The 20228-nt window shown below is 39.8% G+C and overlaps 1 protein-coding gene across 1 annotated transcript; it reads right to left on the bottom strand.

Moving 5' to 3' along the window:
* Window positions 1-43: 43 nt before the first annotated feature.
* On the bottom strand, window positions 44-5141 carry LOC121884353. The gene is made up of 2 exons (XM_042393123.1): window positions 5003-5141; window positions 44-4468 (listed from the first exon to the last, which is right to left on the bottom strand). Exons 1-2 carry the CDS (start codon window positions 5126-5128, stop codon window positions 557-559), a joined length of 4038 nt encoding a protein of 1345 aa, XP_042249057.1. The 5' UTR covers window positions 5129-5141; the 3' UTR covers window positions 44-556.
* Between the last annotated feature and the right edge of the window lie 15087 nt (window positions 5142-20228).

Genomic DNA, 20228 nt, shown 5'->3' with positions numbered 1-20228 from the left:
ACCTGGGAACAGGTCCCATTGGCCTTGTAAGTAATCTATCCAGCTCTGATCTCAGATCTATTTATTTGGTGTCTGATATCTGTGTAAAGATTAAATAAAAACATTATTACTTAATAAAAAAAAAGAAACCGTACATTATCCATACAGCCTTCACAAAAATTATACACATACAAAGACAATGTGAGAAAAACAAAACACTATGTTATAGACCAATATAAAGAATTTGTTCATGGCGAAGAATTAGTACTTTAAAATATTTGTTCCTTTATGCTGTCATTACATAGTCTGAACAAGCTGTAACTCAGTCTTACACCAGCACATTGTTTGTTCAGAGGTGCAAGGGTAAGGTGGGGCTAAGAGCTATAGGAAGTTTCTTCTTAACAGTGACACAGCAAGGTAAATCATTGGTGAAGTGTATAAGAAACTCAAATCTCCCAAAGTCTGGATTATTGAGACATTTTATGGTTAAAATCCATAATGTGTATTCCTCTTAGGCCCGGTTATTACAAATAACATATCACATCTAAGGGCCTGAAAATCTGTGGAGTGCTTATGATCAGGGCATGTACTTCATTCCTTTCATCCTAGGAATGATGTGTATATCTCTGATGTCATCATGCTGAAGCAGCCAACACAAGTAGCGCTCCGTCCCCATGCCCCATCCACTGGTGAGGAGTGGTTTCACCTGGCGTATGTTAATGTACCACTTGTAGGGCTGCTCTGGCACTGTATGGTGTTTGAGGGCCTCCTGTACCATCTCAGGGGTGGAATGACGTTCACCAAGACCCACAGTCTCACCCAGCCCCAGCAGAAGGTCAGCAGCTTTGGCTTTGCACCGCCCAGTGCCCTCCACATATGCCTGGTAGAAGGGAACTCCTAAATGGTCCATCTCAGTCAGCCAAACAGCACCACCATATTTCTCTATCAACACCCGCTCTCCTTTGCGTGTTAGCTTTCTGCCAAACTGGGGCTGGCCATCTTGTACCCACTCTAAGCAGTCAGCAGAGGGCATCATGGGAATGGCCTGGTCCAGAGGGACTCTTGGAAGTGGGGTTTTTCCATCCAGCTTACTAAGCATGGCTGTAACATGTGTCAGGGTCCCAGCAGTGTTGAGGATTATATCGGCATGTTTCTTCAACATGGACTTTGTGAGGTGAGCCAGGTATCCCTCTGCTATGGAAATGGCATTGTCCATGTCACCCAACAGTTCACACTCCACATGGTAGAACTGGTTCAAATGTGTGGCATCAGGATCTTCCCCTCTAAAGCTGGGAGATATGTAGTAGGTCCCTGGAAGGTTCTCCTGGAAGCGAAGGAAATATTCAAGAACAAACTGCATTGAGTCAGCCAGGTAGATGTCCTGGCCCAGCAGGTTAACAGAAACTGGCTCAGAGTCAGATCCCAGGCCCATTGGTGAGGAGATGGTGTCTGTGGTGAGAGGGGTGAGAGCATAGGAGTACCGGCAGGAGCTGTGGAAATATTCCACTGTGCTGTGGAAAAGAGTGTTTTGAATCTGGAACAAGTTGCGGTACCATTGGCTCTTGATGGCAAGTGTGGAGTGGGACTGAGGGTCTTCCCATGAATGTGGAGGCCTGCACTGGGTGATTTTTGAGTGGATCTTTTTGAGGGCCTCAGGGTCAGCAGCTGGACCACTCAGCGACGACACATATCCAGGGTAGCTTTGGAAGCACTCTGGTTGTGGTTTGGCAGTCTTAACGCCATCTGGTGAAGGTAACAAAGGGATCAGCTTGGCATGAGCATAGTCGATCTCAAAGCCCTCAAAGATCAGGGCAACACCTCGAGCTCTCATTCCCTCATCCAGTAGTCGGGCAACTTTATAAGTGGCCAGGATCAGTGCTTTATAGTCACTCTCCCCCAGTTTGAAGATGTCACTGGGCAGTGGTTTGCGTGGCACCACAACAGTTAGTCCAGGACTGTTTGGGTACGGTGTTAGGAAGGCAACATGCTCATTGTCTTCCCACACTCTCCACTGTTGCTGATCTCCACGTACAATACGACTAAACAGGTTATCGTCGGAAGGGTCCCCAAAAAAGTCAAAGCAAGAAGGTGCATTTGATGTTGGCAGTCCATTTCTAATCTTGGCTTGAACCTGGGTCAGTGCTTCATCATCCCAGCGTGGGCCACTTTTTGAGGTGCAGTAGCCGGGGTCATAAGTGTGAAATTCCTCTTCATTGGCAAGATGGGGCTGCCACTTTGCCTCTAGACCATGAAGTGGGAGCAGTCTGATTTGTGCTGGCTGATCAGGGGTTGGATTGAAAACCAAGGCACATCGCTGCACTCCCAGTCGCTCACATAGCAAGCTTGACACAGCTTTTGCTCCTTGTAGCATAGTCACAAAGTCAGGTGCAGCCATCTGGAAGATGCTGCTTTTTCCGCTTAGAGTTTTTCGAGTCAAAATGGTTGACCCAGGGATCCAGGGGCTAGGATCCAGGTAGGCAACCAGCTCATCTGTTTCCCAGATCACATCAGAGAAACTCTTTAGGGGCCTTAGGACCTCTACTCTTGAAATGCCACTTCTCATTGAGGCCACAAACATCACACCAGCATTTGTTTCAATGATGGCATCACCTTTAGTGTCCACAGCAATGATTCCTGCACAGATCCCCTCCAGATTTTCAGTCATCACTTCTCTACATGCCTGCCTAAGGCTATAGCCTTTGTGATGGTATAGACCAGCTATTTTCTGTGCAACTGTGTGCCTCAGAAATATATCTCCATCTCCAGAGCAGGTAATAGCTACCATGTCATCAGCATATATTCCTGCCCCCACTACTGCTGTATCCCCAACTCTCCCTTTCAGCTTTCCCACTAACCCACCAGTGGATGATGCAGCAGCCAATCCATGCCAACGATCCAAGGCCACAGCTCCAACTGTCTGAGGGTGATTGTTTTTTGAGATATTTCCACCACTGAGCTTTGCATTTAACTCTCTGTGACGTATATCGGTGTAGAAATACTCAGGCCCAACAGGCTTCTCCTTGTCCTCCAACCCTTGCAGAAACTCCTCAGCCCCATCTCCCACAATGAGTGAATGTGAGCTTTTCTCCATGACACATCTGGCTGCTTTTATTGGGTTCTTCACACTTTGCACACAAGCAACAGATCCTGACCTCATTGCATTGCCATCTACAATGGTTGCTTCCATTTCATTTTTGCCATCTTTATTGAATACTGAGCCTTTACCTGCATTGAACAGGAAGCAGTCTTCCAGAGCTTCCACTGACCTCTGAACTGCATCCAAACTCCTGCCACCTTGTTGAAGCACTTGAGATCCAAGGGTTAAGGCTGTCTGTAGAGCAAACTCAATAACCCAAATCACTTGGGTGTTCAGCATCATCTCCTCTCCCGCACCACCATGAATCACCAGAATATGGTCTGGGCTCATGCCTGTGGTAGATTCAGCAGTAGTTTTGTGGTTGTTTGGGCTCTCTGGACAGGGATATATCTCTCCATTCATTTTTCCAGTTTGATCTTGTTTAAGTAGACACTCCAGGGCTCCCATTTGGCATGCAATGGCATATCTGACTGCTAGAAGCATCACTAACTTCAAGTTTACCTTCAAGTTTTCTTTAAGCTTTTCCAGTGTCAGAGCAAAGCTCCCTTTGCCATTAAGCACAATGCGAACCTTGTCTCTCTTGCCAAGGTAGGTTACAGCCAGCTGATCTTGGGCATACACATTTCCTACTCCACACTCCACACCCTCCTTCAGATCTGTACCTGTGAGGTACACAGATGGACATCCAAAGGGGTCCAGAAACTTCTTCAATGGATTGTCAGACGGCAAAGATCGACGCAGGGCAGCTAGGTGGGGACCTACACCTTGACCACTTTTGGTGTTTCTGATGAGGCTTTTGTGTTCCAAAAATGCAACATGGAACAAGCGTAGGAGGTCAGTAGTGTATTGCATTGTGTTATCTGGGCTGATGCAGGATGCCAAGGCACCTACTAACTTACGAGACTGCATGGTGAGTGAGTATGTAGGATCACAACGGCCATGTTTGTAGTGGCGCATATGAGTAGGTGTGACAAGTATGTGATTGGCAGCAGATTCCCCAAGAGTCTGCATCAGGGAAAGCTGCAAAGAGAAGTTGATCCAAGCATCATAGAGGCCTCTCTGCCCTCTTAGAGTAGAAAAGACATCAGGATAGGAGGACACATCAAAAGTGAGAACTGGATTTGTTGCTTTCAAGTCAGGGCTCAGCTTGGGGGCATGCACCCCTTGCAAGGGTAATGTTAGGGGATTGGGGAAAACAGAATTAGCATTAGCAATGTTTACTTTGACAGACCCATTCACATTTTCTGTGTCAGTATGGACTAGGTTTAGGTCAGCAGTCTCAGATAGATGATACACATGCTCAGTCACAAGCCCTGCAACCATCCCGTCCACAGCACTGTGCTCAAACACCATCCCAGCTGTGCTGTCCTTGAACACCACCAGATTCACTACCTGTAAAAAAAACAGGAAAACAAAGATTGGTATACCATTAGTCCACTGAAATTCAGTGAGCACTGAACACCTCTAGCACTGATGACAGGATGATGGGTTGAAACTTGTGAGTGGATTTTTTTCTGTTACTGTTCAAAGATTTTACACATATCAAAATCCAAATACTTCACTAGCTGGGCTTCTCAATGTCATCATTTAGGCTAGGTGCCCTAAGTGGAAAATGTGCTGACCCTTATTGTTTTTTGATGAGCCAATGTAAAATTGCAGTTCAAGATATGTTTGTTATAAATCTAATGAATTCAGCTATGCTCTGAAAGTGTAACTGAATTACTTTGTCATATAGAAAATTACAATGTTCATTTAAACCCTGTTATAAATCATGCCATAATGCGGTTTGCCTGATTTGACTGTGGAATTAGCTGCAATAGCAATGTGGAGCAGATGTTACATGAATGTTAAAATGCAAATTGAACCAATGTCCAATATCCTCCATCTAATCTGTTTTAAAATCCTTATCCATATACTATCCAATACCTTGTCATAGTATCTCAGACATGGACTGTCTCCTCCTCCTCCCAGCCTCACTGCATTGAGGATATCAGCCAGTTCAGAGGGTGCGTTGCAGTCTTCCAGACATAGTGCCAGCACAGCGCTCTCCATCAGCCCCAGTGATGTTGCTGCTGCCCCTTCTTGCCCCAGGATCTCTTCCCTGATGGCAGCCCAGGTTTTGCGCTCCAGAGCTGAGAGGCTGCAAATGGCAGAGGGATCATTCTGTTTTCCTGAACTAGGTTGGTCCACCACCTTAGCCAGATGGTTGTAGATGTCAATGAACGATCGAGCAGAAATTGGCCCACCAGTGCTGGGACGCCACAATATGTCAACAGGGAACACTCCTGCAGCACACGTGATGATGGCATGGAGGCTATCTGGGTAGACCTGGAAATGCCAAAGCCATAGATTAGAAATTGCTCACTAATTTAAGATTCAACCTGACACATTTTAATCTACTGCCTGAGAATAAAAAAACCCAAGTTTTCACTCCAGTTGTGTTCTGCCAGTAATCTCACCTTTATTTCATCTCGACTCCTGCCAGGAATCCGACTGGCAGCGAATACCTCAGACTGCTGGGTGCGCTCCATTGGCACATCACCCTCCAATAACAAGGGCTCACTGTACAGCTTTGCTGCTGCCCAGAGCAGAGCAGCTGCCCTTGTCAGCTGGGTACATCTCTTTGCTTTGGATGGAAGTAGAACAACAGGGAGGGCTGTGGAAGTAGGCAGGGGATCAGTACAAGATAACAGACTTCTCTTGAACTGCTCCGTCACCCAATTCTCTTGGCCTGCAGCACTGGTTGCTACTTTCTGCTGGGCCTCCTGAAGGAGCTGCCTCTGCTGTTCCAGCGTACTTTTGAACTCAGGGTAAAGATCAGGACTTAAGGTGAGCTGTAGGACACGGCCCACTTCTTGCAAGGTAACATCTAACTCTGGAACAGGGTAGTTGAGAAGAGTCATCCTGTTAAAATTGCGGAGGCTTGAGAGAAGGAGAGAAAGAGAAAAAGAATCAATGATGATGCCAGGTACTTTGTTTACAGTACTTTGCACTGAAGGCACAACAGCATTAGAAGCATTTGAAGAACACAGCAAAATAAGACTATGAATATGCACGTGAAGTTCAGTCCTAACAGTCATGAGTTTGGCTATACTAAAGCTGCCAGTATGCTTCATCAGAACTGCTTGTCGGATGGTTGAATCGAAACCGACAATCAAACATTCAGACACTATACACACTATTTTTTTATTATTTACACAACTATTTCTGTAAACTTTCATGTGTACAACTGTGTAACACTATGAATGCTTTGCAGGAGAGACTGTCTGAAAATATGTGCCCTTATGCCCATATTTACAACCATCATGTCTCCTCTCCATAACAATCCACATTTCACCTCACCTTTGAGGCCATCCTATAAACACTTTAACTTTCTGACAACATGTTGTATGAACTAGTTGTTTTCAAGCTTCACCCAACCCTCAGTGTAACCAGTATGATTTATTAGCCAAAGTCAAGAAGACGAACTTCAACACTAAATTGTTCTTGAATGTTTATATAACAATTACTGTACAGGGGTCAGGAGTAGGGAGGGAGTGATACAAATTTTAACTGTCTTCATTGACTTAACCTTTGTTTTAGCAAAGCTATAGCATGTGGTTCTAGGTATGAGACAATATCAGCTGGCCAGTCTGTCGGCCATTTGGTCCACTACCTTTGTAAAATATCTCTAGCCACAATGAGGTTGACATTTTTGTTTTTTTATGAAATGTCTCAACAACTATTGGCTGGATTGCCATGAAATTTGGTACAGACATTCCTGTTCTCCTCAAGATGAATTGTAACGACTTTGGTGATCCTCTGACTTTTCATCTAGCACCATCATCAGTTCAACTTTGGTATGTGCCCAATACTTTGGTTTATGACCAAATATTTTCAAAACTAATGACATTTCCACTCTGCATCCCCAGCCTTTGCTGTTTTGTGCTTAGTGCTAACTAGCAAATGTAAAAATGCTAACACACTAAGGTGGTGAATACACCTGTTAAACATCATCATGCTAACATTGTCATTGTGAGCATGCTAACACTGTGCCTACATACAGCCTCACAGAACTGCTAGCGTGGCTGTGTGGACTCTTAGTCTTGTTCTACAAGTGTCAGTTTTTATTTACAAATTACACCTCAGGCCTTGGATAGACACACAAACACTGATACACAAACTGCTCACACTGACAAACTGACAGAATGCAATACATAACATCACAAAACACGTGCCCCTTCTCATCTCCCCTTTCGTTTCCTTCACATGATGTCCAACCTTTCTCACATTAGTGGAGCCAGTAAGTCAATTATCTGATTTATGGTTAAAGGGCTGTTGAGTCTAACACAGGTCTCTTTGTATATCAACATGGTGAACATGAATGGAATGCATCCAGATTTTACTTCTGTGTGAGACAATACCCCCTGAGCTCAGCAGCAATTCAGAATCTAGTAATGACTGATAACTAAACCCATCTGCTCACATGTGAGAGCAGTTACTCCATTTCCACCCACCCACCCCACCCCCCACACTAAACTAATGCTTGGCATTTTTTATTTTGTTGCTGGTTGTCAAGGGAATGAGTTGCTCTCTGTATGACTGTTGCAAAATCAGATTTCTCCTGATTTGTCCCATCAGCTATCCACACAATGGTGGCCGTCTGTATTCTATCTAAGGACACAGAGAGCAAGGATACTAGTCTTGTGATTCCAATAGCTTAATTACTGAATATAAGCAGTACTATTAGTACTAACTACTCTTTATCACATACAAATATCTTAAGTGTAAAACTACTGGACATTTGGCTTATATCGCCTAAGATTCAAATTGAACCTGTCAAACTATGAACAAAGCATAAAAAATTCTGCATTTTCAATTATCTCTAATTCTCTTACTACTCTAATATAGCCCCACTGGTATGTAGACATGCAGGTAATTTAATTTTTAACTGCTAAGGGTTTAAGATTTTCAGCATTGACATTTCTGCTGTCGCCTTAATACAATCAGAGTGAATGGAACTTAGTTCAGCTCAAAGCTTAGAAAAATTTAAAAAATATATATACAACATTTATATACAACATTTCTTTCCAGAAACAATATCCCAGTTACTGGACATGACTGTTAATGTTTGAAGACTATAAACTTGTCTCAAACTATTTCTAACTAAAGACAAAGTATTTGTCTTTAAACTATTCTCAATACAAGAAAAATCCTCTGAAAAAACGGCCAAAAAGCAAACACAGTGACAGAGGACTACTTCTTTTTTATTTTAGTCTTTAATTTATATCCCAGTAAGGTACCCCATGGACATTTTTTTTACTTTTACATTACAAAAAACTCTTGAGTACAGATACACTCCACATGTGATTACATCATTATAAATGTTAATCCATCATCTCTTTTCTAAAATATTCATACATTTGTTTTATCGCAGAAAAAAGTGAACTCACCTCAATGTTGAAATTTCTCTAAGGTCTGGCCAGTTGGTAGGATGGAATGACTGTCAGAGTGAGGAAAACTTGGTTGGACCACAAAAACAAGGGTTTGTCTTTAATATAGTAGCAGTGACTCCAATTAAGCAATTTAGTTGCCTCTCCTCTCTCTCCCCCCTTTACACAGTCCGCCTCTCTCTCTCTGCCAATCTCTCTCTCTGTCTCTGTTTCCTCCGTTTTCTTTTTACATGTTCTTGTGTTTAATTTACATATCTGTTACACTGTCTAACTCCACTAAAGCACCATGAAGAAAGGACCAGGTATCCAAATGACAACAACAAAATTAAAGTTTGTGCACTAAAAAAAGAACCAATCAAAATTTAGTTTGAAATAATAGCAAAAGATATAAACTCAACTAAAATATTCTGACTGTTGACCGATGGAGCCAGAACAAATGGTACATAATATGACATTTTGATGAAAATGTGTCATTTGAACACTAAAATGTACTGAAAATTATTAAATGATTAACTGTGGAACTCAAGTTGCTGAAACGTATAATTATAGCTGGTTTTTGAGCCAATAGTGGTCCAGTATGCACCTTTAAACTTGAAGCCTTGGGTTTTTCAATGAGGGAGAAGGAGTAGATGTAATTTCAAAGATTTTAAAGAGGTAATTAAACTTTTTTTGTGGAAAAAACAAGTTAGACACAAATTATTACTCAAAGCAGAGTATTTTTTTATAGCTTAAAACATGTCTGCAGGGGATCTTTAAGATATCTTTGGATACCAATGCAAGAAGTGCAGCACATTGTAGCTCCCATGTTTCTATCTATGTTTCTGTCTACCAAAGGCCAGCACCAACACAGCAAACAAATTATACTAAAGTGTCCAGACAAATACCTTGGAGATTCCCACTCCCACAATGCCTAGCATCAATCTCAGAGGTGCTGCTCAAACCCTTCCTCCACGTACCCACAAACTTGATTCAACATGCAGCTCTATTCAGTAGCTTAGATTTGGTGCTCACTGGAGTTCAAAATTAGATCTTATTTCTAAAGTATATAAACCTGAATCCTTTGTCCTTTGTGTCTCCTCACAGTGAACACAATGAACACAGAGCTGAGAGCCACAGCAGCATAGCCGTAGTAGAGTGTCAGTAGCTACAACAGTTACATGTATTGTATTTGTAGCCTTTTTTGTTTGATATATTTTATTCCTTACGTTATTATTCAAGCTATATTTGATGTAATTAGATGTACAATCAGTGTTTGTATTTGTCTTTATTTAACCATAACATTACACCGAAGTTTATCTACTGTCTGCTATATAGATGCATTGATATATATAGCATAAATGGTTTCAAAAACATGATGCATTTTCACATCGATCAGAAAACAGTTTTTGTGTACTGCCACACCACTTGGTGGTGCTAAAATGAGACTAAGGAGGGGCACAGACCTCACCAGCAAGAATTAGTAGCTTAAAATCTTACACAACACGAGGCCTGGTACAGAGAGATCTTGTAGGGGAGGAGGATGAAGGGTCACATGGAGGTCAAGCAGAGAAATATGAGAGTGGCTAAATAATGAACAGAGACTCCCTGTTGGAGCCTTTTTTTTTTTTTTTTTTTTTTTTAGCATAGTTTGGCTGTAATTGATTGGCTGAGACTGATATCAGCCGAGACATAGTGTACGTGCAGTGCAGCGAGAGGTTAATTGAACCAGGGGCGACAAAAGAAAGAGACGCCACAGAGAAACAGTTTTTCAACCGTACGCTTCTTAGTTTGTTTATTATCTTTATTACCGTTTTGTTGTTTTGATACTTTGAGTTCATATGAATAGTTTTCTTTAACTTATGTTAATCACTTTGATTTGAACTTGACGTAAGGCAGTCATAAATACACATTTACATAACATATTCAAACATCCATTCACCTCATCTGCACGAGAGGCCTACAAGCAAAATCATCTTACAATAAGAAGAACAAATGTGTGTGTTAGAAGTTTATGGCATCTTACTGGATTTATTTCAGTAAATTCCTGTATCACCTTGGATACAGGAATTGTTATTCTGTTACTCAGTTGTTCAGTGGAGGGGCAATTCACTGTTGGCTGATTCTACAGGTGATTTGTTGCATGGGGCAAATCTGAAACTAAACGTTGGAGGAAAGTTTCATTTTTAGTCATTTCGTCACAAGATCTGTTCATTTATAAGAATTAAATAAACAGAACTTGCAGTGAAAAATGGAAACATTTTTCCTCTCTAAATGTATTCTATTAAAACTACTTTCCAAATATCTTCAGAAAAGTTACACAAGCACATGTAATGGAGTAAATGCAGGTTTTTAGTAACTATATGACTCAATGACAATATGCTCGAGCACTGGATGTTCAGCTGGAAACTTCCTATAATGTACTATGAAAAGCAATTACAGTATGCTGACTGACTGGTAGTGATGCCAGTACAGTACACCTCAGCTTCTCTATTTTTTTTAAATAATACTGTGTGATTTACCTGCACCACTTAGTGGCCATTGCATTAGCAAATGCTGACAATAAAACTGCCTGATGTGATGTATTGTGTCATTAATTCTATAGCTGGAGTTATCAATACCCACCTGTGACATCTAAGGCTACCTTCAGAGGAAAATGTGACTATTGCTACAGCTCAGTATGAAATAGTTTGTAAAGATTAGTCTTTTTCTTTTCTTTTTTTTTTTTTTACATTAACATACATATCATTATCATGTATAAACAGCAACCCAGCCCAACAGTAAGAGCTTTGTTTCATTTGTAGGTGGCTTCAGAAACACGATGGACAGCTCCTGCAGAGGCAGCACTGCTCAGGGAGGTGCAGGACTAAGAATGGGTTGATTTATGGGAAATCATGAGTTTCAGAGGTCACACTTTCCCTTCAAGTTTCAGTTTGAGTGTTGGGATGATGGGGCAGATAATAGAGGTAGGCAATATATAAACACTGACATTAGGAAAATACACAAGACACCCCATCTACCGGGCATCAGGCCAACCTCCCACTCTAAGGCTCCCTTCACAGGAAAATGTGATTATTGATACAGCTCAGTGTGAAACTGTTTGTAAAGTTTAGTCTTTTTTGTGACTTTTTTACATTACAGCTTAAGTGGGAAGTATTGTTAACGTGATATTACTATCATGTGTTTCCTTAGAGAAGTGTCACAGGTCACTGACTCATCTGTTTCCCAATAATGTACAGTTTGTTCAGTCAGCAGTGATTTATATACTGACATAGGGAGCAAGGAGACAATGAGACAGCGAAAAAAGACTAAATCAAAATATAAAAACCACAAACGCCTCCAAATTGAATGTCAAGTAAGCCTTAAGACCTTTCAAATGGTACTGCAGATGTTTCCACTTCAATCAAAGACAGCTGCAAAGTACATCATTTTATTTATTTATTTCATTTATACATAACCATTTTTTCCTAATTCACATGAATACAATGTGATGACCAACAACACACACTAACAGTTTTAAGTGCCTTTGTAGTATGAATTTGTAGTATGAATTTGACTATTAACATACTATATTGTCAAATATATCGTAGGTGAGATATTTTAACACAAAAATTAGATCAGAGTATAAACAGCAACCCAACCCAACAGTGAGAGCTGTGTTTCAGTTGTGGAGATATTCAGAAAGGAGATGGACAGCTCTTGCAGAGTCAGAACTGTTCAGGGAGGGGTGCAGGACTAAGAGTGGATTCATTTACAAAACAATTTCTGGGAAATCACGACATTCAGAGGTCACACCTTCACTTCTAGTTTCCATTTGAGTTTTAGGATTAAGGGGCAGATAATAGGGGCAGGCAATATATAAAGGTTGGCATTAGGAGAATACACAAGAGGCCCCATCTACCAGGCACCAGGCAAACCTACACAGACATGAAAAAAAGTAAGTTTATTTCTATGGTTTTTTTTTCATTCCTTTTTTCCCTGTGTTTTGAAATATAAATACAGTACTGTGCAAAAGTTTTAGGCATGAAAAGTAAAATGAGGATGCTTTCAAAAATAATGCAATGAATAGTTTTTACTTATCAAACTTCATACAAACTTCATACAATACATGGTGTGAGCAGCTTTGCCTTTAAAACAGCAGCAGTTCTCCTCAGTACACCCACTCACAGTTTTTCAGGTACTTTCAGGTTGGTTGTTCCTGCATCTTGGGGAAGTTCCCACAGTTCTTCTGTGGATTTAGGGGTTTCTTCATGTAATCCCAGAGTGACTCCATGACATTGAGATCAGGGTTCTGTGAGGGAGATTTGTTGCACGACTCCTTGTTCCTCTTGTTGATAAAGATAGTTCTTTATGACTCTCTGGCTGTATGTTTAGGGTCATTGTCATGCTGCAGAATATGGATGATAATCTAAACATCTAAAGTGCCTAAAACTTTTGCAGAGTACTGTATATATAAAATTTCCCCCTAAGTCACTGTCACAACATGTACATAAATTCTTATCAGTAAATTTTAAAATCAGTTTATGTCCTGATCTCTCTTATCATCCAATCTAAAATTTGAACTAGCACAAATGCCAGTTCAAAAACTACTCCAGTCAACTGTAAACTGCAAAGACAAAAATAGTAAATATGAAAAAGCAAAAAACCTGAAATCCTGTTAGGAGGCTGAAGTTTGTTTCTTATATGCTAAATCATGCATTTTGCCTCTTTATATTTTTTTTCCATTTTCAAAATGAGTTTATACATTTTTTCCGGGATATATAAAAATATATCCTGAAGTCTCATCAATATTCTAATGTCCTTTATTGTAACGTAGATCATGTCACATTGCCTCATTTCTTACGCACAATTAAAAAACAAGCCACTATGGAAAAGCAATACAATTGATTAAATGAAATCTACTTAATTTTCTGACTGATTTTATAAATTCATACTCAAAAATATTCTAACATGGAAAACTGCGGCTGCATTGAGTTACTATTAATTAGGGGCTGTGCGAGCCGCAGTTAGCGCGTTGGATCCGGGAATTTCCTCATGAGTTTGGTCCCCAACCTTAACCATGCTTAATCCACAGTTTACAGACTATGTAGAGTAAATGGCGTGTATACATCTCTATGTAAGAGAACTACAACACGTTATTCTACTTTGCGGATAAGTGTCGTAAAACAGCGACTGGCTGTTAATCGGGAGTGCATATTGTCTCCTGCTGTAATAAAGATTCAAGTCTGTCAGAGGATCAGCCTGCGGTCACTGCGTAACAACCGCTGTCCAAGGTCCTTACTATCCGGGGACCTGAGGGAGCTGTCCGGAGTACTCCGCATTGTGTAAACTGACAGGCAGGATTCCTGCTGGTAACACTGCGGGACTGAAAGGGATTTGCCAAACAGCAGGCCTATATTCCAGAAAAAATAGCAAAACAAACAAAACTATTTCATTTTTATTATATCTCTTTAATTTATCTAAAATCATCAGTCATTATCCATAAGGGATACAGTATGTATATCACAAACACATTAAAAGATTATACAGTATTATTTTATGAACTCATTTTATATCCCTGCATGCACAAAAATGTGATATATTTTACATTGTTGTCATAAACGCCAGTTTCTCCTTAAAATGGAGAACCGCATCTGTAAATCAAATCAGAATAGTCATCTGTTACTAACAATAATTTGAGTTTAATTTCTGAATTGTATTTTTGTATATCTTTTTCTAACATTATTTTCTGTATTGATATGAATCGTATTATTGTTTGATTAATGTCTGCTTCCTCGAATGACTAGAAATAAGTTCCGGAAAAGAGTTACAAAAACTCAGTGTGTACATACATACACACACACACACACACACACACACACACACACACACACACACACGCACACACGCACACACACACACACACACACACACACACACATGATTTACATTAAGGGGACTTGCTTTTTGTCCCCATAAGGGAGACAAGTCTCCACATCATGACTGTGTTAACAGATTTAACATGGGGAATACTTGGTAAAAACACATATGAACATATGCGCGCGCACTCACGCGCGCGCGCGCGCACACACACACACACACACACACACACACACACACACACACACACACACACACACACACTAAGAGGCAGGCAGACAGACAGTGAGTCTGAAGAATGAGTGTCTTAAGTACAGAAAGGAAATTGGAGTCACTGACTCTGCATTATGGCCAAACTGCTTGCACTAAAACCAAATTTTCTTTCCGCTGACTCTTCCCCCATCCTTCCAACTGGATAGATTTCAGAAATTTACAAATTAAGGTAACATCATTTTTATGCACATCCTAATGTCTACAATAAATTGTTAATTATGCAGCAACAAATAAATGTAATAAATAATATGTGTACCAGCACTTGTGCAGTGATATTTGAACAGTATGTTTGATTAAGCAGAATTAAAATTTTAATGTCAAATTTTTAAAAAAAACAACAACTTTGGAAATATCTAAGTAAAAAAGGAAATACCCATAACATAATTATACCAGTAATTTGAAACACTTGAGATAAATTTACAATCTATCATCTGCACTTTTGGACATCCTCCTCCATGTCAGGTCATTTTTGTCCCTTGTCAAGTCCACACAGCAAAAGTGGTATTAATAGGCTAAAGACAAAATTAGAAATATACTGTGTATGGTTAAATAATCATTACTACTGTCAGAGTCAGTACAGTTCAGGGTAAGGTCTGACACAGAGGGAAAATCTGGATGCTTTCCATCCATGTTCACCTTATTAATACACAAAGAGACCTGTGTTACAGCCTTCAGGCCCTTGAGCATGAATCAGATAATTTACTTACTGGCTCAACTTATCATTTGTTAGAAGATTGGACATCATGTCAATAATTTAAAAGGAAATGTAGACAGTGACATGGTGCTGAAATGTTTTATATGATATACTGCAGTGGGGTGCTCCTGATAAAGATACCCCAGAAGTTGATAGAACCTCACCAAGACACTTTGTCAATGATTATTTGTGACATACCACACTGTTTGAGGGAATGTTTGAAATTATTTAAATTATTTTCTTTTCATGTTGATTTATTCCTGCATTTATTGGTTTCTGTATTTTTTGTGCCTGTCTTCCTAGGTGGTATCAGACCTTCTAGGTATCCATATATTTTACAGATAACACTGAAATTACTAAACACAAAACTCCACATTTTAGTACATTAAAATGTAATGTTATACTAGTCTGACAGTCTTGAGAGACAATCTTTGTTGCTGTGTTTATTTTGGTCTGGGCAAGGGTGCTCAGACAATAGCAAACAGCAGGGCCTGTGATTCAATGTCAGAATTTTTTCATACTGCTTGCACTGAAGTGCAACAATATGGTTTAAACTCAGGCAACTGTAGGTGATGATTGTATGCTATTCCATTACAGTCTATTACAGTGTACACACCAACAAAATGAAGTATCTTCTATTGATGTGGCACAACTGACTCTCTTTCCTCTCTCTTCTCCAAGCCTCCACCATATCAACAGCATGAACCCTCTCGACTACCCTGTTCCAGAGTTCGATGTTACCTTGCAAGAAGTGGGCCATGTCCTACAGCTCACTTTACTTCCTGACTTTTACGCTGCGTTCATAAGCACACTGGAGCAGCAGGGGGAGCTCCTTCAAGAGGCCCACCAGAAAATAGCAACCAGTGCTGTGGGCCGAGAGAATGGGGTGACGGAGCAGTTCAAGAGGGGATTGCTGTCTTGCGCTGAACCTGTGCCCATCTCCACAGCCCTCCCCATTGTGCTGCCCTTGTCTAAGGAGAGGAGATGTTTCCAGTTAGAGAGGGCAGCTGCTCTGCTCTGGGCAGCAGCAAAGCTGTGCAGTGAGCCCTTGTTGCTGGAGGGTGATGTGCCAATGGAGCGCACCCAGCAGTCTGAGGTATTTGGGCTAGCCGGATCCCTGGCAGGAGTCAAGATGAGATTAAGGTAAGATTACTGGCAGGACATAACTAGGGGTTTTCAATTTCAAACATGTCAGGGTGAATCCTGAATTAGTTCCTCTCCTGCCCTAATCTCATATTAATTTCCCTTTGGGATTAATAAAGTTATCTATCTATCTATCTATCTATCTATCTATCTATCTATCTATCTATCTATCTATATATATATCAACCTATACTAATAATCTGAAGCTTTGGCATTTCCAGGTCTACCCAGATAGCCTCCATGCCATCATCACGTGTGCTACAGGAGTGTTCCCTGTTGACATATTGTGGCGTCCCAGCACTGGTGGGCCAATTTCTGCTCGATCGTTCATTGACATCTACAACCATCTGGCTAAGGTGGTGGACCAACCTAGTTCAGGAAAACAGAATGATCCCTCTGCCATTTGTAGCCTTCCAGCTCTGGAGCGCAAAACCTGGGCTGCCATCAGGGAATAGGTCCTGGGGCAAGAAGAGGCAGCAGCAGCATCACTGGGGCTGATGGAGAGCGCTGTGCTGGCACTATGTCTGGAAGACTGCAACGCACCCTCTGAACTGGCTGATATCCTCAATGCAATGAGGCTGGAAGGAGGAGGAGACAGTCCATGTCTGAGATACTATGACAAGGTATGACTGCACATACATTACACAATACAAAAATTGTCCGCCCTCTGTTCCATTTTCACCCTCTGCATGCAGCATTAAATTGTAGTGTGGCCTAATTTCACTTCTGTTGTTCTAAAACACTATGAGATAGGTTCAAAAGAGTTTAAACACAACATCAGAGGGGAAGAAGACAACACAACAGGAAGTAAGAACATTAAGGTTCAAAGCAGAACATAAAAAAGCTGACCTAGTAAAATATTTAAAATTTTAATTTTTTTGTAAAATATAAAGTGATGACAATAATGGTTAAATGATCGACAGTGGTTGTACTATTCATTTAGAAAAAAAACAGAGATACGAAGCAGAAAAAATAATAAAATATTAATAATAAAATCAAGTTTGCAAGTAAAGATGAATGGGTTATTTAATTGATAACATGTTTACAAAATTAGAATAGCACTGAATGTTTTGAGGGGTAAAGGTAAATACAGATTACTTACTCTGATCATACTATTTTAAAGTCTTTTTGTGTTGATCTTATTGATTATTACTAATCAAGTTATGAATTAAGATTAATAAATATTATTACTGTATTTGCTCAAATAATTTGATCAAATCAAAACCAGTCACTGGCATTGGCTATAGCTTTACAACTGAGAATATATATTTTTGTATGCCTTGATACATTTTGAGATCGTGCTATAATTACATCAAATGTATGAGTAGTGTGTGGATTTGAAAATGCCAGTTTTTTGTGCAAAACCTTATTGATCCAAAATATTGATACCTGTTAATGGATAGTGATGTACACTATGCATCTGCTGTGTGGGTAGTATTGTACTTAAATCATCAATAAAGTCAGTCAATTAATCTAACTTTTGTCATTTCCATATATATCCAGTTTTGACTAGATGTCTATATAAAACTTTAACTTTGTGAAACACTTCTTAATATACAAATTAAAATGTTACTGACTATAGTTTATTTTCTTATAAGCTTTTGAAATTATTTAGAGCAGTAGACAGCATACTTGTAGACTTAACTCAATCTAACTCTTTAATTGTAATTGTAAAGGTCACGGGGACATTGTAAGTGCTCTTATTAAGGCTATGATGGTTGCATTCCTTATCTACCTTGTAATTCCCTGTCTCATGTGAAGCCCAACAACATTAAAAAATGTCAAATTTAGTTAACTGTATAGCAGAGGGAAATGACTAGATGCCAATCTGATTCCTGCAACTGAACAAGTAAAACAGCAGAAACAGAAATTTGTATATGCATACTCAGAACTGGTCATGTTCATATTTTAATGCTGACTCTTTTGTGAAAACCTCGGTGTGGTTTTTGATTTTCACTTTTATGAAGGTTACAATGTTCAGTTTTTATTGAAACTGTTTAAGAGAGGTGTTTATTCAACTATACAGTCCTTTTGGAGGCTACACTGAGAGGAGTTTCCAAAATTTTGCCCACCCCATTTATATCAGTGAGGGTATTTTATATTACCCAACTCTAAATCAAAATACACTGTAGATTGAATTTTACCAAGCTATTTCCAAATGTTAAAAATAAAAATTCAGGGATTAGACATAAGTTTAAAGTCTTTCATTTGAGTGATGGAGACCATTTTTGGAGAACTGAAAAAAAAGTGTGTATATTGCTAGCATAACCCAGGCTCTTTCCATTTCCTCTTCTATTGTGGGAAGGTGAACTTTTGGACTTCTGTATATACTGAACACTGTTTAAATCTCTTGAATATTAACAGTAATATTAAAAATAACAATAACATCTATTGCCTCGATAAAACACCTACTTGTAGCCCCTCTCTGTAGGTTTAAAGGGGCACTCCACCAATTTCTCAGATTTTTTACTCAACCTTAAGACTACTACTGTTGAAGAAATCATGTGCTTGATCAATGTCTAACCAATAACACTTTGATGAAGAATAAAGATGATGAAGAAACTCCACAGGCTCCAGTTGATTCTTAATTGAGTATATGACATTCATTGAAAACAAACATCTGATGTCAGAGAAGCCCTTGACACAGTGTAAACATGGATACAGTCATACCTAAAATTTAAAGGAGTACACACTCAGTTCGTATAGAGTAGCATAGCTCATGCAACCAGAGAGGGAGGGTGAAGAGGGCCCACAGTGTCAGAGTGAACTCAGATTGTAAATAAAGAAAATGGCTGTTGTTGTCCACCCAAGGCTACCTTATCTCTTCCCCCTGGTGTCTTTGGCAGATGTCCTGAGAGAACATGAGGGTCAGACTGACAGAAGCCTTGTAGATTAAATCATCTTGGCAAGGCTCAGATTAAAACATTCCTTTGTAACCTATACTTTATAAATTGAACATTGAACATCTCTCTTCACAAATTTACACAATTCTCTCACAACTACTTAGGTAGTGAAAACAGTTGTATAATTTCTTCTATGGCTCTGGAGGACTTTTGTCAAGTCTGTGGAAATAACCCTGATGAAGTCATCCTGATGTCATCAGCAGTATCTCCACTTGGATTTGGAGACTACAATTTTATAATAGGAAGCCAGTGTTACAAACTGGAGGTGTGGAGTTAGTAAAACAGGCAAAGGGGGCTTATGAAAGAAACTACCCAGTTGGGAAGTGTAGGATCCAGTGTTTTTGGAATAAAATATATTTCGGCCTTTGCTGCTTTGATTTTGTCCATTCTTCATTCAATCTTTCTTTCACAAGTCAAACAACTATATGGAAGGTACACACTAAATTGCTGGAGTACCCTTTAACATCAGCTCACTTCCTCAATTTTTGTTTCCTCAAAGAGTTCCCCTGGACCATGATGGACAGATCCTTGTCTGAAAGTACTCATTGTCACCATGTCACACTCCTTAAAATGTCTCCCCATACAAATTAGATTCACCCCAAATGAGTCCTACTAGACAATGTTGTTACAATAGTGAAGAAATTAAAATTAAGTTTCACCCACCAATCACTATTTCAGTATAGGAAAACAGGAGGACTGAACTGAATCCTGGCTCTCTTATAATGAGATGTGTCCAATGTCAAAAAAAACAGTAATTCCAGGAGTTAGTCCATTCCATTTCATAAGTTAAAAGATAAAAATTAAGTTTAAATTGTAAATTCCACAGGCCTTTTTCACTTGACATAGCAGGAAAAGCACAGGTGTTACTAATG

Source organism: Thunnus maccoyii, chromosome 18 (assembly GCF_910596095.1).
Source record: "Thunnus maccoyii chromosome 18, fThuMac1.1, whole genome shotgun sequence".
Classification (NCBI taxonomy): domain Eukaryota; kingdom Metazoa; phylum Chordata; class Actinopteri; order Scombriformes; family Scombridae; genus Thunnus; species Thunnus maccoyii.
The sequence above is the reverse complement of the archived record's forward strand: the minus strand, read 5'-3'. Positions and strand labels throughout refer to the sequence as shown.

Coding starts and splice junctions, on each gene's coding strand:
- LOC121884353 (XM_042393123.1), bottom strand. CDS start 5,128: ATGGAGAGCGCTGTGCTGGCACTATGTCTGGAAGACTGCAACGCACCC. Junction 4,469..5,002: donor GTCTGAGATACTATGACAAG/GTATTGGATAGT, acceptor TTTTTTTTACAG/GTAGTGAATCTGGTGGTGTT.